At 38.6% G+C, this 25,449-nt stretch overlaps 1 protein-coding gene and 1 pseudogene across 1 annotated transcript; one reads left to right on the top strand and one right to left on the bottom strand.

Moving 5' to 3' along the window:
* LOC127129790 (uncharacterized) lies at window positions 1-23,060 on the top strand. The gene is made up of 2 exons (XM_051058915.1): window positions 1-683; window positions 23,057-23,060. Exons 1-2 carry the CDS (start codon window positions 1-3, stop codon window positions 23,058-23,060), a joined length of 687 nt encoding a protein of 228 aa, XP_050914872.1.
* LOC127133759 (uncharacterized) lies at window positions 3,847-3,946 on the bottom strand (annotated as a pseudogene).
* Window positions 23,061-25,449: the final 2,389 nt, after the last annotated feature.

The following is a 25,449-nucleotide window of genomic DNA, read 5'->3' as shown; positions in this document are numbered from 1 at the left end:
ATGCTCTTATCCGAATATGACATTGAGTATCACACCCTGAAAGCTATCAAAGGAAGTGTCTTGGCCGATCATTTAGCTCAACATCCAATCGACGATTATGAGTCTATAAATTTTGAATTCCCAGATGAAAATGTGATGTACTTAAAAACCAAAGATTTCAATGAACCACTGCCAAATGAAGGGCCAGAGCCAGGTTCTCAATGGGGTTTAATATTTGATGGAGCAGTTAATGCTTATGGTAATGGTATTGGGGTAGTAATCATCACTCCTCATGGCTCACATATCCCTTTTACTATAAGATTAACATTCAAGTGCACAAACAACATGGTGGAATATGAAGCCTACATCATGGGTTTAGAAGAAGCCATTGATCTTAGAATGAAAAATCTTGATGTTTATGGAGACTCAACTCTAGTTGTTAATCAAATTAAAGGAGAATGGGTAACTCGCCAACCCGACCTAATCCCATACAAAGACTATGCAAGGAGGCTATCTACTTTCTTCAACAAGATTGAATTTCATCACATCCCTTGTGAGGAAAATCAAATGGAAGATGCCTTGGCAACTTTGGCTTCCATGATCATTGTGAATCGATGGAATGATATGCCTAAGATCGATGTTAAACGTCTTGATAGACCTGCTCATGTATTTGCAATGGAAGAAGTCTCTGATGACAAGCCATGGTACCACGACATCAAGTGTTATCTCCAGAGTCAAGAATACCCACTTGGGGCATCAAACAAAGATAAGAAGACCTTGAGAAGATTGACTGGTAACTTCTTTCTGAATGAAGACGTGCTATACAAGAGAAACTTTGACATGGTTCTGCTCAGATGTGTGGATAGACACGAAATAAACCTATTGATGCAAGAAGTTCATGAAGGTTCCTTTGGTACTCATTCCAACGGATATGCAATGGCTAAAAAAATGTTAAGAGCGGGTTACTATTGGCTGACAATGGAAGATGACTGTTGCAAGTATGTGAAGAAGTGTTACAAATGCCAGATTTATGCTGACAAGATGCATGTACTTTTGACTCTTCTCAACATTCTCTCTTCTCCATGGCCTTTCTCTATGTGGGGCATCAACATGATTGGTATGATTGAGCCCAAAGCTTCCAACGGACATCGTTTCATTTTGGTGGCTATTGGTTATTTCATAAAGTGGGTCGAAGCGGCCTCATACGCCAATATGACCAAGCAGGTGGTAGTCAGATTTATCAAGAATCAACTTATTTGTCGTTATGGTGTGCCAAGCAGAATCATCACTGATAATGGTTCAAACCTGAACAATAAAATGATGAAGGAAATGTGTGAAGAGTTCAAGATTGAACATCATAATTCCTCTCCCCACAGACCCAAGATGAACGGTGCTGTTGAACCTGCCAACAAGAACATCAAGAAGATCATTCAGAAGATGGTAGTGACTGATAACACGAAATTATATCATATTTTAGGACTTAATTCCATTAAATTCTATGACTATTTATTTCGGTTTACTGCATTTTATGAGATATTACGTGGTATTTTCTTCCTATTTGTCTCAGGTAGTCCATTTTGAAGAACAAGTGAAAACGGAAGAAAAGAAGGTGCAAAAAGGAGAGAAAAGGAACCAAATGCAAAAGCCCAGCCCAAAGCGCACAAGTCACCAATGCTGTGCCTGTGACGGACGTCACAGGGTGCGTGACGAGCGTCACGCAAAACAGCCTTGTGACGGACGTCACACATGGTGTGACGAGCGTCACACCGTTCCACTACCTTTTTGGCGCAAGTAACGCCCTCAGAAGACTTGAAGAAGAGACGTTGAGGAGTTGGTCTCCTATATCCACGCCGTGCATTTAGCCACGTTGAAGAACTGGAGAAACGGAAAGCAGTTACCAGCACCAATATAAATAGCTATCCCTAAAACCTAAAAGGGTTCCTCGGTTTTTCCACGCTCATATTGCCGAAGCTCTGCCAATTTTTCTTTTCACGCTTTTGCTTAATTTTCTTTTCCAGCAACTTAACATTGTTTATTTTATTTATTTCTTTTGCAAGTTCTACATTCTTTTTCCCTTGCAATTTACCTTTCCCTTTTTAGCATTTAGATATTTTTCGCATAATAGTTTCTACACCGGAAACTATTGTGCAACTTTTTATCGGATCTAACCTTACGTTAGATTCTAGTTTTATTTCCTTGGTTTAATTTACTGTTTAATTGAAGAATCCAAGAACAAATCCTACCGGCTTGTGGTGGAGTGTTCAAGACTATTGTATTACGCATTCAGGTTCTTTAATCATTATTTAATATTTTGTTTTATTATTTATCTATATTATATGCCTGGAATGAGTCTGTTTATGCATGATATGTATTCTTGTTTATTTAGCATGTCTGGCTAATTCGCCTAGGTATCGGTATGTAAAGTAAGCAGAATAAGGGATCAAGACTGAGTCGGTCTATCTAAACTTAAAATTAAAATCAATCTTTTTACGGTCTCAACTTACAAGTTTAATAACAAGATTTTTTACAAAAGTAAAGGACATAAAGAAGTTAAAATCAATAGAGCGAGAGTTTGAGGTTTTAACTGGACAGTGTAAGTTAGGCATTAATTCTAGATCAGGGCGAGAGCAAGTTTTAGAGTTAATTAAATTCTGACCTTTTCCAAAAAGTATTTTTAAAGATTGAATGTGAGGACGAGAGTTAAGCATTTGGATTTGATTATATAACCTAAGTCAACAGAGCGAGAGTTTGAGATAAGGGTGTTTAAAACGGTCAGTGTTTTCTTAAAAAGAGTTTCTGCAACTTTATTGTTTTCAAAATATGGTTTTTGACTTAATTATAAGTGACAACTACATTAATATAAAATCATGGTTTATTCAACAGAGCGAGAGTTTGAGATAAAACCTTTAACCAATAATGTTAACTGAAACGATTTATTTTAAAAAACCAAGAAACCGACAAAGACTTGATTCCCTAGTTTTGACGAACTACATACCGATATCCGTTTTATTAATATTTAATCTAGATCTTAGTTTAGCTCTTAGTTTTTCCCCAAACAATCAAACATTTTCACCTTAGATTTACGTAGTAACCTTAGATAACGGTATATCGATTCATAAGTCCCTGTGGGATCGATATCTTTTAAAACTACGCGATAGAACTGTGCACTTGCAGTTTGTATCCCATTCTCGACTCACACAGTCGAGCGATCAAGTTTTTGGCGCCGTTGCCGGGGACTTTTATTTAATCGGTATCGTAACTCTTCCGTTACGCTGTAGAGACTAAGGTTTCTTTTTCTTCTATTCTTTCTTTCGTTGATTTGTATGCCACGCACTCGCTCACAAGGCGAACCGCTCTATTTACGAATCAACGATATCGAACTATATCTCCGAGTCTTACGACGAATTCGGGAATATCGTGCTGCAAACAATCTCCCTCCTATAGACTTTCCTGATCTCAAAGATCTTCCTTCTTTAACCGAGATGGCAGAACCAGCTCGTGCTCTTAGAGATTACGCCGCTCCATCGCAAGATGAACCGCATTCAAGTATTGCTCCGCCTGCAATCGAAGCAAACAACTTCGAACTCAAACCTTCGCTGTTGCAGGCTGTGCAACAGAACCAATTCTCTGGAAATCTTACCGAAGATCCAAACCTTCATTTATCCGTATTTGTTCAATACGCTGATACTGTTAAAGCTAATGGTGTCACTTCAGAGGCAATTCGACTTCGTCTTTTTCCTTTCTCATTAAGAGATAGCGCTAGAAGATGGCTTCAATCTCTTCCTTCCAACTCAGTCACCACATGGAACGAGTTGAAGAAAGTTTTTCTTGCCCGATATTTTCCGCCAAGCAAAACAGCTATGTTAAGAGCCCAGATAAACGGATTTAAACAGAAAGACAACGAGTCTCTTTTCGAAGCATGGGAAAGATACAAAGACATGATGAGACTTTGCCCACACCATGGTTTGGAAGACTGGTTAGTAATTCACACATTTTATAATGGTCTCTTATACAACACAAGGTTAACAATAGACGCCGCTGCAGGTGGTGCACTAATGAACAAACCTTATGCTGATGCTTACCAGCTTATCGAGAGCATGGCCCAAAACCACTATCAGTGGGGAACCGAACGAACAACGGTGGAAAAACCTCAACCAAAAACTGGCATGTACGAGATAAGTAACCTTGATCACGTTAATGCAAAAGTGGATGCTTTGGTCCAGAAAATTGAAAGTTTAAACGTATCACCTCCAGCCGCCGTGGTTGCTATAACTCAGAATTGCGAGGTCTGTGGAATCCAAGGCCACACTCCTGCGGAATGTCAACTCTTGACTGGAATCCAAGCAGAGCAAGTAAACTATGCTCAAGGAAGCCCCTACTCGAATACCTATAACCCAAATTGGAAGAACCATCCAAACTTTTCATATAAGAGTAATAATGCTTTATACGCACCTGGACAGTCTCCAAATCAAGCCCCATCTATACCTCCGGGATATCAGAAACCGAATCCTAACAATAATACCCCTAGAAAATCCAACTTGGAAATCATGATGGAAAACTTTATAGCTTCCCAACAACAAACCAATAAAGATTTCTTAAACCAGAACATACATACTGGCGAACAACTTAAACAACTAGCAAGCAAAGTAGATGCCTTGGCTACCCATAACAAAATGCTAGAAACACAAATATCACAAGTAGCTCAACAACAAGCACCTACTGCTGCCCCAACTGGTACATTCCCTGGACAGCCCCAACCTAATCCGAGAAGCCAAGCTCATGCAATTATATTAAGAAGTGGAACGGAGGTGGAAGGACCGTCTGACCCAAGGATAGAAAACCAAAACCCTAAGAAATCAACTGAGGAAAGCGAACCTAAGGAAAAGGAAGAGAGTAATAAGGAAACCCTAGAAAAGAAGGAACCTTATGTACCTCCACCACCTTACAAACCACCTATACCTTACCCTCAAAGGCTTGTTAAAACCAAAGATGCGGGCCAATTTAGAAAATTTGTTGATCTCCTTAAACAATTAAACGTTACAATTCCGTTTACCGAAGCTATTACGCAGATGCCCTCATATGCTAAATTCTTAAAAGAAATTCTTTCTAATAAGAGGAAACTTGAGGATAGCGAAACCGTTACACTCCCTGCCGAATGTAGCGCTATAATCCAAAACATGCCTCCTAAACTCAAGGATTCGGGTAGTTTCTCTATACCCTGTCACATAGGAAAATTTGTCATCGACAAAGCCTTATGCGATTTAGGAGCCGGAATTAGCGTTATGCCTTTATCCATATGTAAGAAACTGGAAATGGGAGAATTAAGACCGACCAAAATGTCCGTACAACTAGTAGATCGTTCCATCAAATATCCTGTAGGAATCCTTGAAAACGTTCCCGTACGCATAGGTCAGTTTTACATTCCCACTGACTTCACAATTATGGACATTAGAGAAGATGATACTACACCTATTATACTAAGAAGACCATTCTTAGCAACTGCCGGTGCAATCATAGACGTAAAACGAGGACGACTCACCTTCGAAGTAGGTGAAGAGAAAATTGAATTCATTCTTTCCCAATTCTTGAAAGCACCTGCAATAGAAGATACATGTTACTTCATGGATATCATCGATGAATGCATAAAAGAAGCAGAGTTAGGAGAAGACAAATCATCAGACTATCTTTTAGAGGACAAATCTAAACAATGCTTAGCAATAACACCGGACCCTACGCAATGTCTTAACAAACCAACCCCTGATTTGAAAACACTTCCCAAAAATCTGAGATATGAATTCCTAGACTTAGAACTTGAACGACCCGTGATAGTTAATGCAGATCTAGGAAGACTCGAAACAGAAAAACTCTTACATATCTTAAGGAAATATCCAACCGCACTAGGATACCACATCACCGATCTTAAAGGGATAAGCCCTTCTATTTGTATGCACCACATCATGTTAGAAGAAGACTGTAAAACCTCTAGGGAACACCAGAGAAGACTAAATCCGATCCTAAGTGAGGTAGTAAAGAAAGAAATAACCAAGTTATTGGAAGCAGGTATTATATATCCTATATCTGATAGCAAATGGGTCAGTCCTGTACACGTTGTACCAAAGAAAGGAGGCATAACCGTTATTGAAAACGAAAAAGGAGAAACTATAACTAAACGAATCGAATCGGGATGGAGAATGTGCATTGATTATAGGAAACTAAACAAAGCAACCCGAAAAGATCATTTCCCTTTACCATTCATTGACCAAATGTTAGAACGATTAGCTAAACATTCACATTTCTATTATCTAGACGGTTATTCAGGCTTCTTTCAAATACCAATTCACCCTGATGACCAAGAAAAGACAACGTTCACATGCCCTTTTGGTACCTTCGCTTATAGACGAATGCCGTTTGGTCTGTGTAATGCCCCTGCAACTTTTCAAAGATGCATGATGGCGATTTTCGCCGACTTTCTCGAAAACATCATGGAAGTATTTATGGATGACTTTTCTGTATATGGACAAAGTTTCGAAGAATGCCTTGAAAACCTGGAAAGAGTTCTTGAGCGATGTGTAAAAGTAAACTTAGTACTTAATTGGGAAAAGTGCCACTTTATGGTACAATAAGGAATTGTTTTAGGACACATCATCTCGAACAGAGGAATTGAAGTAGACAAAGCCAAAATAGAGGTAATCGAAAATCTTCAACCCCCAAGAACCGTGAGAGAAGTACGAAGCTTTTTAGGACACGCCGGTTTTTACCGACGATTCATCAAAGACTTCTCTAAGATAACTAAACCTCTAACCGGACTATTGATGAAAGATGCTGAATTCATATTCGACGACAACTGTTTAAAAGCATTTCAAACTCTTAAACAAGCATTGATCTCCGCACCCATTATGCAGACACCAGACTGGAATGAACCATTCGAAATAATGTGCGATGCCAGTGATTATGCTGTAGGTGCTGTTTTAGGACAACGGAAGGATAAAAAGCTTCACGTTATATATTACGCAAGCAGAACCCTGGATGAAGCGCAAATGAATTACGCCACTACCGAGAAAGAACTCCTAGCGGTGGTATTTGCGCTAGATAAATTTCGTTCTTACTTGGTAGGAGCCAAAATAATAGTTTACACCGATCACGCTGCTATCAGGTACCTTTTAACAAAAAAAGATGCTAAACCTAGACTCCTAAGATGGATCTTGTTGCTACAAGAATTCGACTTAGAAATCAAGGACAAGAAAGGAACTGAAAACGTAGTAGCAGACCACCTCTCTAGACTTGAGAACCTTGAACCGGAAAGAACATCAATTAATGATGATTTCTCGTACGACAAACTTATAGCTACTTTGGAAGAGAACAACTCCGACATACAAGTAGAAACCACCTTAGCTATATCTGTCACACCATGGTACGCTGATCTAGTCAATTATTTAGCTGCCGGAATAGTTTCACCTACTTTATCTTACCAGCAGAAGAAACGATTCTTCCACGACATAAAACACTATTACTGGGATGATCCCTTACTTTTCAAAAGAGGCCCCGATGGTATTTTCCGTCGATGTATACCCGAAGAAGAGGTAGAAAATATAATCCAACACTGTCACTCCGCTCCTTATGGTGGACACACAAGTACATCCAAGACCTGCTCTAAAATCCTACAAGCTGGCTTTTATTGGCCAACTATATGGAAGGACGTACATGCGGCTATTAAGGAGTGTGACAGATGTCAGCGCACGGGAAACATATCTAGACGCGACGAGATGCCACAAAAAGGTATTTTGGAAGTAGAGATTTTTGACGTGTGGGGGATAGACTTCATGGGACCTTTCCCATCCTCTTTCGGTAACAAATACATACTCGTGGCAGTTGACTACGTATCAAAGTGGATCGAAGCTATAGCTTCTCCAACAAATGACACCCGAGTAGTAACTAGACTCTTTAAAAATATAATATTTCCGAGATTTGGCATCCCAAGAATAGTAGTCAGTGATGGTGGATCACACTTTATATCCAAGGTACTCGAAAAACTACTACTTAAGTATGGAGTGAGACATAAGATAGCGACACCTTACCACCCTCAAACCAGTGGACAAGTGGAAGTATCTAACAGAGAAATCAAGCAAATACTAGAAAAAACGGTCGCCACTTCAAGGAAAGATTGGTCATTAAAATTACCAGAAGCTTTGTGGGCATACCGAACTGCTTATAAAACCCCCATAGGGACGACCCCATTTAAGCTCATTTATGGAAAATCCTGTCACCTCCCGGTAGAATTAGAACATAAAGCCTATTGGGCTATTAGAAATCTAAATTTGAATTATAAAGCCGCTGGTGAAAAGAGAATCCTTGACATAAACGAATTAGAGGAACTCAGAAGAGACGCCTATGAAAATGCCAGAATCTATAAAGAAAGAACAAAACAATGGCATGACAAGCGTATATCAAGGAAAATCTTCAAGCAAGGCGACGCAGTACTTTTATTTAACTCTAGACTAAAGTTATTCCCGGGAAAACTACGATCCAGATGGTCAGGGCCTTTTCATATCACTAAAATCTTTCCCAGTGGAGCGGTAGAAATAAAAGGACAATCTACAGAACCGTTCACCGTAAACGGGCAACGTCTGAAACACTATCACTATGCGGAAACCAACGAGGATTCGCAAATCCTACACTTAGACGAAACGCCCCCAGGACCTATAGATTATATTTAACAGTTTCTTTGTCGAGCTTGCGACATTTAAACAAAGCGCTTAGTGGGAGACAACCCACAAACTAATTTGTTATTTTATTATTCTATTATTATCATTTCCCTATTTCTTTCTTAATTATTCTTTTAATTTCTGTTTAGTATTCATTCTTGATTTATTCAAAAATAAATAAATAGATAAATAGATAAATAAATAATAATAATATTTTTTTCCTTCTTTCGGCATTTGGCCAAATCCTGACTTAAACTCATGTTTTCTTTTCTCTAGCTAACACTAACCAGATGGGACATTTTGATCGTATGGGTATCAAGTTCAGAGGAATGGCTCAGAAACAAAAGTTTGAAGAACTAGCCGCTAGAGAGATGCTACCTAGTTTATATGCTGATGATTGGGCTATGACTGCCCTTGGACTGAGACAGAGTGTCCTGTATTTGCTGAATCAGATAGGATGGGAGACATCCCCTATCCTGAGACATTTCACCACCTACCGGAGACTCACACTAGAATTCCTTAGCTCACTAATCTATCTACCCAGCCATGGAAAAGGAATTAGCAGAGGTTTTATCCAGTTCAGAATGTTCAATATGGAGTACCAATTTAATATTAGAGACTTCACCAACCTTTTGGGTTTCCCTACCTCCTTTGATACATTCACTGTAAGCCAGGAAGAACTTTTTGAATATAGAGAGCTTGAACACTTTTGGGGTAAGCTGACTGGAAATGATGAGCCCGAAGAACATGAGTTTCTCTCTGGAAACATACATAACCCGGCTTTTCGCTATTTCCATAAAATCCTGACCCACACTTTATTTGGGAAGAAACCAAACAGTACTTCAGTTTCACGTGATGAACTTTTCATCATATTTTGTGCTTCCCAGAACCGTCCAGTAAACGGTGCCACTTTTATGTTAGCTAATTTGGACCACCTTATCCAGGATGAGCGAGCACCCATTAGAATAAGCGGTTTGATAACTATGATAGGTAATGCTATTGGATTACGTCAGCCTATGCTTGACCTTAGCCCTTTTTGTGGCATTACTACTATGAGTATACCTTTCCTCTTCAACACTATGTTTATAGCAAACCTAGGGTCTGATGAGTTTGAGCTTATTATTGATAACCAGGTTCTCTGCCTATTCACCATGCCCGATCCTAGGACTAGTGTTCATAACCAAAGGAACTGGCTCTATAACCTGAATGAAACCCCAACTCTTGCTGGATCCACTGAATCCATCCAGGATTATGAGATTTGTGATGACTATGAGAATTATGTTGACCAGATCTCTCATGCTGAATCTGACCCTCAGACACCATCCGGCTATTATGATATTGACCCTCCTCCTCAGCCTGTTCCGACCGAAGAATCAGCCATACCTGACCTCCGACATCATATGCCCGGAACTGATTATAACACCGCCATTGAAGCTTTGATGTCAGAACAAGACGCCCTCAGAGGAGAATTTACTAACATGAGAGACGAAGTTCTAGGATACATGAGCAGTATGACGAATCAGTTTCACGAGTTGCTACATCATGTTAACTCTTTTGCTCCACCGGCCAGAGATCGTACAAAGGGATAGAGTTTAGTTATTTTCCTAAGCTATTTAGTTTTAAGTTAGATTATTTATTAATGTTATTTGAATTCATGTTTATTTCTCTTTCATTTCATTGTTTTCCTTTCCTATATTACATTATGATCATTTTTATTGAAGCTGTTTAGTTAATTTTATTATGCAATAGCTATTATGCTCTACTGTTGTTACCTATGAATTATTATTATGCAAAGCAATTAAGCGTGCACAATAAATTAAATTGCAGACTAAACTGATCATAAGCAAAACAAAACATTAAAATACACTACCAAAATAATCCTGTGAAGCGCCACTAAGCCTTTCCAAAAGGGAATGCGTGACGAGCGTCACACTACCCATAACGGACGGCATGCTTAGTGCCTGTTACGAGCGTCACATCCCTGTGACGAGCGTAACACTCCTCAGACTAGTGAACGTTAAGGAGCCGTTGGAAACGAACGTTACACCTTTAACTTTTTACCTTCCCCATTCATTTTTCATTTAACCACACTTAATTACTTTTCAACCACTTTTTCTTTCCACCTTCCAAATTCTTCTCCTATAAATACCCACCAAACCTTCCTTCATTCACCACAAAACAATTCTCTCCTATCAAATACACTTCTTTTTCTTTCCAAATCATCCCTTCAAAAATTCATCACGATGGCGGGAAATCAGAATTTCGGAAATATCATCTTCCGATCCGTAGATGACAATTATCAGAGGGAGCAATTCGAGCGTTTCCAACAGCGAGGCGTCGTTTCCACCAGGTACCCCGATTTACCTTGTTTACAACAATTAGGCTTACTCCAAGGTATCGAATGGATGCTCCGTCAAGCCAACTTAACCTTCCTTTGCACTCATAATCAACCCACCTACCCATCCCTAACCTTAGAATTCTTAAGTTCATACGACTACACCACCCCCGCCGGTGAAGACAAATTTCTAACCGGTACGGCAACCTTCCGTATGTTTAACACCGAGTACTCTCTAACCCAAAACCAACTGAGTACCATGCTACAATTTCCCACAGAAGGTCTGCTGCATGCCAGAATCCCTCCAACCTCAAACTGGAACACAGTTGGCGTTTTTGGCCTTTTTAAGAAAATTTCCGGTATAGATACATACAACTGGGAAGAACTCCTTCTCTCCCATATACATAACCCCACTATCCGGTACTTTATCCGCATCTTGCAAAACACAGTTTTTGGAAGGCCAAACAACAGCAAGGTCAACTCAAAGGAACTATTTTTCCTCCAGTGCGTCTTCGAACCAGATACTCAGGTAAACGCCGCCTCCTTTCTATTTCATCATATCCGCACCTTATGTGCTAGAGGCCGGCAACCTTTTATAATTGGTGGATTAATCACCACCATCGCACTTGGCCTAAACCTAGGGGATAAACTCCAAACTTTAGAATCCCTACCTCCCCTATCTATGGATACCAGCTACTGTCGATCCAGCCGCTTGATTAAGAACAGAGTAGGCGGAGGATATTATCTTATGGTGAACAACCAGGCAGTCCCAAGCGTTGTTCTACCAAATACTGCCCTCACTGATGTCACAAACCCCGACCGCCACCTCTATGATCTAAACGCTCCTGAAACCACCGAGCCTTTACAAACAAACCCACAAACAGATGAGTTTGAAGAAATGGAACAAGGTGATCATCCGCCTACACAACAGTCAGTCCCGCTCAACCCTTCCGGCAATACAACTGGCCCATCCTCCCAACGTCGTCGACGAAGAAGGCCTGCAACCAACGACGACATTATGGATGCTATCGATGGAATGCAGGCACAGAATGTCGAGATGCTGCAGATGATGCGTCAAATGCAACAGCAACAGGACGCTAGGAATGCCATAACCGACCAGCGGTTTACTGAGTTGTTCAGCAGGTTCGACAACTTAGACTTACGTCAGAGATCACCAGGTCCAAGAACCAGAGGCGGAAGACAACCTTAGTTGCAGTTTCTTTTTCCTTTCCATATTGTATTTCATTTCCTTAAAACATTGGGGACAATGTTTAATTTAAGTATGGGGGGAAGAAAAAAAACTTGTTCTTCCTATTTCCATTTTTCAAGTATGTTATTTTCCCTTTCATTGTTATTTCCCTTTCTTGTTTAAAAAAAAAAAATAAAAAAAATTTTAAGTTAAGTCCCGAGTGTGAAAATTTCTATTATCTATTCCCTCAATTTTCTTGAGCCATAACAAAAAAAAAAAAAATTTTTTTTAACACACCCAATAAGTATAAAGGTTGCTTACTGTATAAATCTTGAGTGAAATCAAGACAAAAAAATTATTACCATAACAACGCTCTAAGAACCTCAACATGTTAGATCAGGATAAGTACCTATTATACCAATCCCTTGAACTTTTAGTTTTATAGTAACCCCGAGTAGTTTATACGAGAAGTCAGCACCATCTTAATAGCAAACTACGTGGAGAGCCGATGAATATAAGTGAATGATCCCCAAAGTAACATAAAATATATGAATATATCAGGAAATGCACTGATTAAATTAGGTGATCCTTACCAGATCATTTAATCTAAAGGTTGCAGATCATGCAAAAACACAATATGAAAAATCCATTATGAGTTGGTTCAGTAGGTATCTGGTACTGAACTCGGTAGGGCGGACTACGGTTCGATCCCCCACAATTTGCAATGGACTGAATAACGAAGTTATCCGACTTATGTACCAGAACTTCTAGCTAAAAGCGGATCATAATCACTAACCGGTTACTCCACTATGTGCGCGAAAAGATAAAGGGCTTAATGTGATTTCGCTAGAATGAAAGCGGGTGAAATAAAAGTAAAGCAACTAGGATAGCTATAATGGCAGTACTTGAACTGATTTGCATAAGGTAGGGTTATCTGAGTTGTAACGGTAGTTGTTGATGTCAAGATTTAACTCAAATTGCTTCTAAACAAAATCCATTTGCAACCTATTACGAATTGATGTGTGTTTTGAAACTTCGCCTGGCTAAATTTTTTGAAAACGATTTCTATACTGAATTTTGCTTGAGGACAAGCAAAGATCTAAGTATGGGGGAGTTTGATAACACGAAATTATATCATATTTTAGGACTTAATTCCATTAAATTCTATGACTATTTATTTTGGTTTACTGCATTTTATGAGATATTACGTGGTATTTTCTTCCTATTTGTCTCAGGTAGTCCATTTTGAAGAACAAGTGAAAACGGAAGAAAAGAAGGTGCAAAAAGGAGAGAAAAGGAACCAAATGCAAAAGCCCGGCCCAAAGCGCACAAGTCACCAATGCTGTGCCTGTGACGGACGTCACAGGGTGCGTGACGAGCGTCACGCAAAACAGCCTTGTGACGGACGTCACACATGGTGTGACGAGCGTCACACCGTTCCACTACCTTTTTGGCGCAAGTAACGCCCTCAGAAGACTTGAAGAAGAGACGTTGAGGAGTTGGTCTCCTATATCCACGCCGTGCATTTAGCCACGTTGAAGAACTGGAGAAACGGAAAGCAGTTACCAGCACCAATATAAATAGCTATCCCTAAAACCTAAAAGGGTTCCTCGGTTTTTCCACGCTCATATTGCCGAAGCTCTGCCAATTTTTCTTTTCACGCTTTTGCTTAATTTTCTTTTCCAGCAACTTAACATTGTTTATTTTATTTATTTCTTTTGCAAGTTCTACATTCTTTTTCCCTTGCAATTTACCTTTCCCTTTTTAGCATTTAGATATTTTTCGCATAATAGTTTCTACACCGGAAACTATTGTGCAACTTTTTATCGGATCTAACCTTACGTTAGATTCTAGTTTTATTTCCTTGGTTTAATTTACTGTTTAATTGAAGAATCCAAGAACAAATCCTACCGGCTTGTGGTGGAGTGTTCAAGACTATTGTATTACGCATTCAGGTTCTTTAATCATTATTTAATATTTTGTTTTATTATTTATCTATATTATATGCCTGGAATGAGTCTGTTTATGCATGATATGTATTCTTGTTTATTTAGCATGTCTGGCTAATTCGCCTAGGTATCGGTATGTAAAGTAAGCAGAATAAGGGATCAAGACTGAGTCGGTCTATCTAAACTTAAAATTAAAATCAATCTTTTTACGGTCTCAACTTACAAGTTTAATAACAAGATTTTTTACAAAAGTAAAGGACATAAAGAAGTTAAAATCAATAGAGCGAGAGTTTGAGGTTTTAACTGGACAGTGTAAGTTAGGCATTAATTCTAGATCAGGGCGAGAGCAAGTTTTAGAGTTAATTAAATTCTGACCTTTTCCAAAAAGTATTTTTAAAGATTGAATGTGAGGACGAGAGTTAAGCATTTGGATTTGATTATATAACCTAAGTCAACAGAGCGAGAGTTTGAGATAAGGGTGTTTAAAACGGTCAGTGTTTTCTTAAAAAGAGTTTCTGCAACTTTATTGTTTTCAAAATATGGTTTTTGACTTAATTATAAGTGACAACTACATTAATATAAAATCATGGTTTATTCAACAGAGCGAGAGTTTGAGATAAAACCTTTAACCAATAATGTTAACTGAAACGATTTATTTTAAAAAACCAAGAAACCGACAAAGACTTGATTCCCTAGTTTTGACGAACTACATACCGATATCCGTTTTATTAATATTTAATCTAGATCTTAGTTTAGCTCTTAGTTTTTCCCCAAACAATCAAACATTTTCACCTTAGATTTACGTAGTAACCTTAGATAACGGTATATCGATTCATAAGTCCCTGTGGGATCGATATCTTTTAAAACTACGCGATAGAACTGTGCACTTGCAGTTTGTATCCCATTCTCGACTCACACAGTCGAGCGATCAGTGACTTATAAGGACTGACTTGAGATGCTCCCTTTTGCTCTGCATGGATATCATCCTCCCGTCCGCACTTCAACAGGGGCAACCCCTTTTTCTCTTGTCTATGGCATGGAAGCAATTCTCCCAATAGAAGTATAGATCCCGTGAATGCGTTTCTTGATGGAAGCTAAGTTATCCGAAGTTGAATGGTGTCAAAGCAGGTATGACCAACTGAATTTGATTGAAGAGAAGAGGATGATGGCTTTATGCCATGGTCAGTTATATCAGTAGAGAATGAAGAAAGCATTCTACAAGAAGGTTGGACCTTGTGCTTAAAAAGATTCAATCTTTCTTATTTGATTCCAGGGGCAAGTGGGCTCCTAATTATGATGACCCATATGTTGTCAAGAAAGCCTTTTCCGGGGGGGGGGGGGGGGCTTGATTCTTACAAATATGGATAGTGAGAAGCTCCCACGTCTTGTGAATACTGACGCAATTAAGAAATACTTTGCCTAGAAAAATAAAAGAAAAGCTCGCTAAGTCGAAAACCCGAAAATGCGACTTAGGCAAAAATGAGCGTCTCGGTGGACTGAAAACCCGAAAGGGCGGTCCAGGAAAAAATTAGAGACATAAACAAAAAATGATTATCCTGGTAGATTGAAAACCTGAAAAGGAAATCTAGGAAAAAAGGATTATGGCAAGTAACTGCATCAGATCAGATTGGATCACTTGAAGCAACGCCTGTCTGTCAAAGCTCCCAACTGGCTCTTATCAGAAGCCCAAAAACATCTGGAATTCAAATTTGTTAGGGATAATAATTTCATTGTATTTTAATGTAGCCTTTTCCCATATTACCATTTTTCTAACTTTGTAAATATCCATGGGATCACGCCATTTGTGGATCACCATTCTATCAATAAAATTCGAGACTTATCCATTTATTGGCAATCCTTATTTTATTTCTGCTCCGCAAAAATATCATTTTTTACTTTGATAACAATTCTTGAAACGAATATTTGAAATTTTGGGTTTTTCAAAATAAAATTTTGTTTTCTTTTTATTTGTGAATGCAAAAAAGAACGTCCACAGTTAAATCCCCAAGAAGCGAGTAAGTTGTGAAGTGTTGGATGTTGGAACTCAATGTTCCCTAACAAAGTCCTAAGCCTGGATTTTCTATCAAGCCTTAAAATAAACAGTCAAGCTTTTTCAGCGATCTTCATTATCCCTGGTGGAAGCTGCAAATTTTGATGATATCCCCGGAAGAATCATTTTGAAGGTTTTCCTAACCAATCTACACCTGTCCTTGGTAGAGTGTACATGTTTTTTTATTTCCTAAGTGAAGTCTTTTTCTCCAGAGAAATTGGAACCCTGCATCAAGATCTTTACTCCGTCAAAGGTTCACATTTCATCCCCAGACGAAGCATCTTCCTCTCCCTAGAGAGAATTGGACCTCATGATGATACTTTTCTCCTTTGATGGCCTTTAACTCATCTCTAGTGATGTTTTCCACCTTAATGATACTAGTCAAGCTCACGTTGAGCTATGAAACATATTATGTCCTCAGCGTGTCTGTTTTGTATGTTTTTGTCAGCATAAACATAACGTGCATACATGCATATACATACATATATATATATATATATATATATATATATATATATATATATATATATATATATATATATATATATATATATATATATATATATATATATATATATATATATATATATATCATGAATAACCAAATTCACATCCATTTTGCATTCCTTGATGACATTTACCTCAATTTCTTTGACTATGTTCATCCTTGGGTGTTATGTTTCCTTTCCCATAGGAGTCATCAACCTTAAGCAGAGAGTTTATATCCTTTCTAATTCCCCACTGAGTTCATTCCTCGTGGAAGATGGTTAGTTTAGTTGTCCTTTTCCATCTTTGGATAGGATAAAATCCCAATTGAGCTTCATTCCCCATTGGTAGATCTTAATTGATTGTTTTCTCTCTAGTTACTCCTGGCGTGAGCCAAATATTTGGATATTAATGGTGAATCTCTCTAGGTTGTTAAACCTAGATCGAGAGTGCATTTATTTTCCACTGTCTCCCCAGGAGAAGCATCTTCAATATTTCCAGTGAAGACATATCCTTTTCCCCAGTATGGACACGAGTGGTTATCTCTTTTGAGAAGTTTGTCTATCTCGAAGGAATTATCAACATATAAGTTTTCTTCCATTAGATGGTTTTCTCTCCAGAGAAGTTTGATGAAGACTTCCAACACGTAGCTGTCTCTTTATTTGAGAAGCCTGTTTCATGATCTCTGATCCCCAATAAGTAATTGTCTTTTCTCGATAAGCTTATTCTATTTCTGGACGCCCATTTTGGATAACAGATGACAGTCTCTTTTTGAGAAGTTTGTTTATCCTCAATGAATTTATCAACATATCAAACGTTCTTTCCAACAAATGGCCATCTCCCAAGAAAATTTTGTCAGAGAAGTTTGTTGAAGACTATTACAAGCACCTATATTTTATCACAGGACTTTATATCCCCGGTGAGGTGTTTTGTTACAAGGACTTATATCACAAGTGAGGTGTTAATCACAGACAATGGTACTTTCCCCAGTAAATCACAGTGGAAGTTTGTTGAAGATCCTTACTGTGATTTTCTCTTTATTTGAGAATTACAGTTTTTTATAAGATTAATTGACCCGTATCCTTCGAAGATCCCTGGTGAAGTTAATTCTCTTTCCCCAACAAGTGGTCACCTTTTTAGGAGATTGTTCATTGATCCTTTCCGAGAGAAAGACTTGTTTAAAGAAGAAACCAAGGCCCGTTCACTGGCTTATGACCCGAATCGTGGATAGGTTTATTTTGCCTTTTCTAAATGGAATACTTAAGTAAAGAAAAAGCTGAATCATGTTTTGATCATCTAAGCTTCTTTGGACTCGTTATTTGAACAAGCAGTCATCTATACCTTTGAGAAACCTATTGCAAAATCCAGAACTCGTTATTTGAACAGGCGGTCATCTCTACCTTTGAGAAACCTGTTGCAGAGATATTTCCTTAGTGAAACGTACTTTTATTTGGACTCGTTATTTGAACAAGATGTCATCTCTACCTTTAAGAAACCTATTATGATCCAAGATATTTCTAACAAGACGATTACCTTTGCTTAGGCTACCACATGTTTGGTAGTAAGTAATATATCTCCCTCTTTGAGCTACCCTATTGTTTAAACTTCCCCGTGATTGGTAATCGGTAGTCTTATTCCTCAGTAGGGTTGATAATCTCATCCCCTTGGAGCCATCACCCCTTCCTCAGTTGAAGTCACGATCCTTTGGAATGATATATTCCCTAGGAAGCCCCGATCCATTGGAATTTGCAAATCTTCTTCCTCAGCTGAAGTTATAATCTTTTCCTCAGTGGAATTTCCTTTTGTCTGTCCCCACAGTGGTGTTCCTTTATCCCCGTGTGTTTTCTCAACTAATATTACTCCCCTGTGACATTATTCCTCATAGAATTCTCGAGTCCTGCATGCACATCATATCATAAGCACTTGGTGGCCTCTCAGGGCCAAAAATTGTGTATGTTTGTATTTAAGTCTCTCCAATCACGTTGAGATGAAAATTCCAATATTCATATCTTCGGATTGAAGAAACTTAAATAGGGGCATCTGTCATACCCTAATTTTCAATCCTAATATGCCACCATCATTTGTATCATTTGCATGACATCTAGCATCTTTGCATTACTAACCTATTGAAAATACAAAAAGATTTTCTACTTTGTTTGTCTTAAGCTAGGGGTTTGCACCAAGAGCTTCCAAAAATTGATCAATCAAGACTTCACATGAGTTTCAATATTTCAAAATCCTCATCCTTCCCAAGTGATCAAGTGACTTCCATCAACAAGAATCAATTTCAAGATCATTCCATCTCAAATTCATCAAGGCCAGAGTCCATCTGATACCCTTAACTAGGGTTTTGACCCAAAGTCAAATGTTTGACTTTTTAGTCAAGGCATGATCCCAAATCTTGAAGTATGGTTCAAATACTTCAAATACATCATAAGTGATCCATTGACATCATCCAATGTGCTGAAGAGATACCATTCATTAAAGATTGCAAGAATTGGATTCATCTGATACAAAGTCAACTAAGGCAAAGTCAAAGTTTGACTTTTGATATTTTTTGTCAACCATGGACTTATCAACTCAAGGATCATGAAAATATGGTTGATGGATGCATTTAATCAAGAAAAAACAAGAAATTGGAGGTTACTTGCAAAAAGGGCAAGATTTGGTTTCATAAATATTTCTAAGTTATGAAAAAATACATGTTCAAGTACCCATCTTTCCAAGGCCATAACTTGTGATCCAGGCCACCATTTTCTTTATTCCAATGATAAGATTAAAGGTCTTACTTAATACTTCAACTTTGTCCTTGATGATTTATTCCCAAAATATGCAAGGATTTCAAGTTATGAAGCCATGAAGTTGGTACCATGGAATTGAAACACTTCGAATTTTTTTCAACCAAATCTGCCTTCAAAAAGTGGCTTACTTGATCATCACGTTTCACCATGATCCATATTGATTCAAGGAAAACTCCCAACACGAAAGTTGTAGAGGATGGTCTTAGCTTTCCAAAAAGTCTAAGAGCATGAAATTATCATACTTGACCTTGGAGTTTCAAAGAGATGAAGTTGGCTCTCCAAATCTGAAATTTGGGTCATTTTCATGACAAGTTCATCATGCAACCTTGAGCCAAAGCTATATAATCTTACTTTGCAGGCTATCTTGCTTCTAAATCTCACCTTAATCATAATATTACACAAACCCTTGGTGCATTACACAAGGGATTGAGCCATTGACCAAGTCTTGATGCCATATTTGAAAGGTTTTGCAAAAAAGCTTCATATCCATTTTGATAAAGGCTAACTTTTCCAACCACTCTTGCATTGAGCTTCCAACTTGTTTATTATGATCACACTTAACCTCTAAACCAGAAAGCAACATCCTAAACCTCAAGAAAAGTACCTCTAAACTCCTTCTTTCACTCCACCTTTTCATCATGATCCATTATGCACTTTTGTGCAAAATGAAACCAAGTCACCAGACTAGCATTCCAATTGAACCAAGATTGATTTATGCAAGTTACATGAACCATATGGAACCTCTATAAATAGAGAGACAAGCCTCATAACTCAATACACCAAAATTGGCATAAAAACTCCATTGTAGCAAATTCTCCATACCTCAAACTTCCAAATTCCATTGTGCTTGTGTTTTCTCCAAACCAACACTTCAAACAACTTCTAAACATCCATTAGAAGTTGTCCAAACACTTGAACAACTTCTGTAACAGCCCTACCATCATTTTCCAAATCACATTTTTATATCTTGCAACTTGATTTGGAAAGGAAGAACCAATCACTCTCAGCTCAAGCCAGGCATTCAAACACCTTCCTTGAGGTGTAAGGAAGCTGTTCAGATCATAAAATCACATCTGGAACACCCCTATTTCAAAACACAGTTTTCATTTTTGAGGTATGTATTCATTTCTGCAATTTATGATTTAAGACACAATTTTGCATCATTCTTGTTACCATTTCACTTGCCAAGATGTGAGGAGCAAAACCCCTATGATCATTGGTCTTAATCGGTGATGTTTGGAATTTAATTTTAAATTCAATTTTTAGGATTCATATGCATTTTGTTTGATTTATGGATATTTATGAAAAATAAATGAAATTGGTGAATACCATTAGATTTCTTGCGAAATTCTAAGCAATTTTGGTCTTTACAACTTTTGATTTCATTAAGAATTGAGAGAGTTAGAGTTTTGACATGAAGTGAAAATAGTGGAAATGATGGACTACGGGATGAATGTGGAAGATGAAGTTTGAAACCATTTTTAAATTTTAAAAGTGGCTTTAATATATATTTTAATTGATGTAATTTCATAACTTCAAATATCCATAACTTCATGATCCTGTAACATTTTTGACCCATTATTTTTGCCATGTGTTCATGACAATGTCTATTTTATGATGACACCAAAAACATCCCAAAAATGTTATTTATTTCAGCACTTTTTATTGGATGGAAAACATGTGCTTTTAAGTGTTTTTTAAGGCTCCTAATTGATTCTTTTGGCTTCTGTCTTATTTTTTCTTGATGTTGAAAGTTTGTATGATTAAAGCACACTCTTTTAAATGTTGATTTTTATCCTTAACATGTTTGTGAAGGAGAGAAAAACAAGAAAGGGGGGTTTGAATTGTTTGGAAAATAAAACTTTTTCAATAACTTAGACACACGCAGAATAAAATGTTTGACACATAATTTTATACTGGTCCGCTTGAAATTCAAAGCTACTCCAGTCCACCCGACCAAGGTAATTTCGCCTTCAAAAAGGTCTTAATCCACTAATCTTGAAAGATTCCACAAACAACCGTCGAAGAGAATTAATCCCTTAGCCCTCTCAAGTATTCAGACTTCACAGAGTCACTTGAGGAAATCTTAGTAATAAAATGATTGGTAATACACAGTTCTTCTAACAATAAGCAAATATTACAAAGATAATAACCAAATTTTTTCATGTAAGAGCAGCAGCTCGTGAGAGAGTGAAAAGAAGATGATGGAGAGTTTTGTATTCTTGTGTGTCTCAGGTGTATTTTTCTTGAGCGACATTCCATCCTTTATATAGGAGTTTGAGAGGACCGTTGGGTGATGACAGAATCTTGGACATTAAAGAATGATTAATGTCATTACTCTCTTTATTTCTTTCCAAAACAATTTTGGGTGCGTCATAACTTCCTTCTAGAAGTAGTTTCTTTCCAAATGCAGATTTTATCACGGTTACGCTTTCTGAGTCAGCGAATCCTGTATCCAGAGTCTTGTTTAGCAATGTTCGCCTTTAGAGGGTACTTCTATCTGATTGAATCAAAGTTTCTCTTTAATTTTGACTTCTTCAGATCATGCATCTTTAGAGTCTGGATTCATTCTTCTTTATCAGAGTTTCTGACTTCTTTTGTTTTGCTGGTGCCTGCGTTTGATCAGAGTCAGAACTTTCTGGTCATGTATCCTCTGTGTAGCATCTAATTGCTGGATTTTGTATCTGATGATTTATCTATCTGGTTGTTTGATTAGAGTCCTGCACACTTAGAAAAAATTTCGTTAGGGTACCATTTTTGTTTCAGCCTTTGTTATCATCAAAATCTTAGAGATACATTGTAGAACTAACTTTGTTCTTACAATCTCCCCCTTTTTGATGATGACAAAACAAGACAGAGCAGAGGTGAAACAATACAAAAAATAATCCCAGAGAAGATAAGGAAGAGGACTCCCCCTGAGTTAGATCATTAAGTTTAACAGAAGTTCTTACCGGACCTTCCTTGGTTTAGTTCTTTAGCTATTTTCCTGCATATCTTTAGTCATTAGTATAATAATATTTATTAATGTTTGCAGTGCCTTGATAGGTTTTAGTTATGTTTCCATCAGAGCTGTTTTAGTTCTCCCCCTTTTTGTCAGAATCAAAAAGACATAGCAAAAATGTATATTTATACCGTAGAGAAAAACAGGTACAAATAGGCAGCACAGAAGGCATAGATCAGAAAGCAGTAAAAAACATTAGAAGGAAAAGCGACAAACAAATAGCCTAGGTGCCTAAGGGTTTGGGGGAAGAGGCATTCGTTGGAGCAACTGAGTCAACATGTTTTGAATGTTGATGTTGACAGAATCCTGTTGATCTAGCCTAGCTCGAACCACTTATTGTTCCTTTTGCAATTACTCTAGAGTCTTTAAGACCAGAGGGGCAAACCCAGAGTTGGATTGCTCCCCCTGAGTCAAAGCATCAGCCCTGGCCTTGGCAGCTTCCTCTGCAGCAATACGTGTTGCTTCTTCAGCTTCGGCTTTAGCTTTTGCCTCAGCCTCAGCAGCAGCCGCAACTTCAACAACAGCCTTTTATTCAGCTTCTCTGATTCTCTGTTCTTCTTCCAGGTGAGCTTTCTCTTCTGCTTCCTTCCTATCCTGTTCCTCAGCCTCTCTGGCCAAGCGAGCTTGGAGCCTTATACCAGCATCTCTGATGAAGTCGTTGTGGACTTGTTCAGAGAGGCCTTTCAGTTTGAAGGCTTCAGAGGTCATCCAGTCGATCACTCTGTTCTAGTGGATCCTCACTTCAGAGGGATCATCACCGATGCCGGAGTTGATAGTCAGAGACTTGATCTTCTCTACTGAAGACTCTGCAAAAACTTTTATTTCTTCTTCAAGGGTAGGGAAGGCAATTTTTGGTTCAGTGGCAGAGGTTGGGGAGGATGGAGAAGGTGGATTGGTGTCACCAAGATTTAGAGTGGGAGTGATGAAGGCAACGGAAGTTGGTGGTGTGGGAATGGCAGAGGGGGACAATGTTATTTGTTCTGGTTGTGGATTTGGTTCAGATGGTGAGTGGATTGGTTGAGGTTCAGAAGGTGGATTTGGTTGTTGTGCATGTGGTGGTGTTTGAGGTTGTTTAGATGTAGTTGGATTTTGTTCATGGGGTGGGGAAGTGATTTATGGTTCAAGTTTAGTGTGTGATGGCTGTTGAGAGGCCATAACACGAGCTTGTAGCTGAGCCGATGTGGGAGATTGGGGGTCAGGTGGTTCATTGTTAGAGGAGAGTACATAGTATGGTGGGGATTGAGGTGAGGATGATGATGATGGTGAGGTAGTTTCATTCAGCATTTCTGCTTCAGAAACGGGTAGTGTGGTGGTAGCAAGGTTGAATTTTAGAGAGGGTGGGTTAGAGGTTATGGTGGTTGAGGGGGGTGTTTTAGATGAGGTGTATATTGGAGAGGTTTGGGGAAGAGAAGAAGCAACAGGTTTAAGTTCAATAGAGCGGGAGAGAGGTATAAACTTACTTGGAGAGCCAGCCAGAGGGACTGGAGGTCTTGACCCAGAAGATTCTCCCAGCTTTGCTTTCTTTGCCTTCTTGGACTTCTCGAGGGCTCTCGCATCCTCTTCATGAAGTATGGTGGATGCTCAGGTGGCCAGTCCACTGAGAACTCAGAGATGTCCACCCCTTGATTAGCAAGATCTTGTAGATAGTAGGCTACCACTTCTAGAGGGTCAATCTTGGAGAACATATAGAGTCTGTTGGGAATCTTCCTCTGATCCTTGAGTGCTTCCCAGGAGGTGTCTAGTGTTGGTTTAACTCTGACTTGATCAATTATCCCCATGCTCTTCAAATTTCGAGCATTCAGAGGTCTTCCAATGTCAATAGTGACATCTTCCATTAGTCTGAGATGGATCAGGTGATCCACTAAGCCACTCTCGATTAGAACATCTGAGATAAGTCTTCCCAGAGGGATGTAGTTCCTGGTCTTCATGTTGTTTCTGGTATCTTTGATAGAGTCTCTAAGATACTTGAAGAGCAGTGCTGGCAGACACAGTTTCAGCCCCTTGTGGATGCAGTACAGAATACACTTCTGATATGTGTTGATATAGTCAGAGGAGTTCGATGTAGGGCGATGATGAATGGTTCCTAGGATGATCTTCTTCCAAACACGAAGGTTCTGATGGAGTTCCTTGTTCTTGGAGTGTTTGCCATCAGCATTCTGTTGAAAGATAGTAGGGTTGATTTCCTGGGACAAGTATTTTGCCATAGGGTTGATGTTGTAGATGCGTCTTCCTCCTGTCTTTTCCATATTCAGAAGAGAGGCAATAGATTTCTCAATGATGACTATCTTGACTCCCAGAACGTGAGAGATGATATAGTGATCATCTGAGTCTGCAAAACGCCATAACTCCTTCACCAGGTATGTGTACACAGGGCCATAGAGTCTTTGAAAGTAGGTTTCCCACCCTTGCATCCTTAACTCTTCAGTTAGGTCTACGCCATTCTTCTTCATGTTTTCAAATTCCACTAGCGACTCACACAATACTTCAAGCTTGTCAAACGATGTTGCTAGGTGGATGTGGGGTTCACGATCAAGGATATGGGGTTCCCTGTAGATGGGGGTTAAGACGACGCCGATGGTTGCTATTGTTTGTTGAGTAGAAATGGGTGTCTGCTCCGTTGAGTTCATTTGTTGAGAGAAGTTGTAGACAGATTGTTGTTGAGCATCCATGAAGAACAATGTTGATGATGAAGGTTGAATGAAGAACTTGATGAAGAAACTGCAGAAATCTTGAAGATGATGAAGGACCGAGAGAGAGAGAGAGAGAGAGGGTTTAGTGTAGACGTGAGTGTAAAGTGTGAGATTGTAAAGTGTGAAAAGATTTATACCCATATAGATGCATGCAAAACGACATCATTAGAAGTAGTTTAGATGTTAAATAATTAAATGCATCACGTTAACCAAGCTTGAACGTTTGGAGGAGAATGATTACAACCTATGATGGAGGTCTAATCCCCA

The sequence above is a fragment of the Lathyrus oleraceus genome, chromosome 3 (genome assembly GCF_024323335.1).
Source record: "Lathyrus oleraceus cultivar Zhongwan6 chromosome 3, CAAS_Psat_ZW6_1.0, whole genome shotgun sequence".
Classification (NCBI taxonomy): Eukaryota; Viridiplantae; Streptophyta; class Magnoliopsida; order Fabales; family Fabaceae; genus Lathyrus; species Lathyrus oleraceus.
This window is presented reverse-complemented; position numbering and strand designations above follow the sequence as displayed.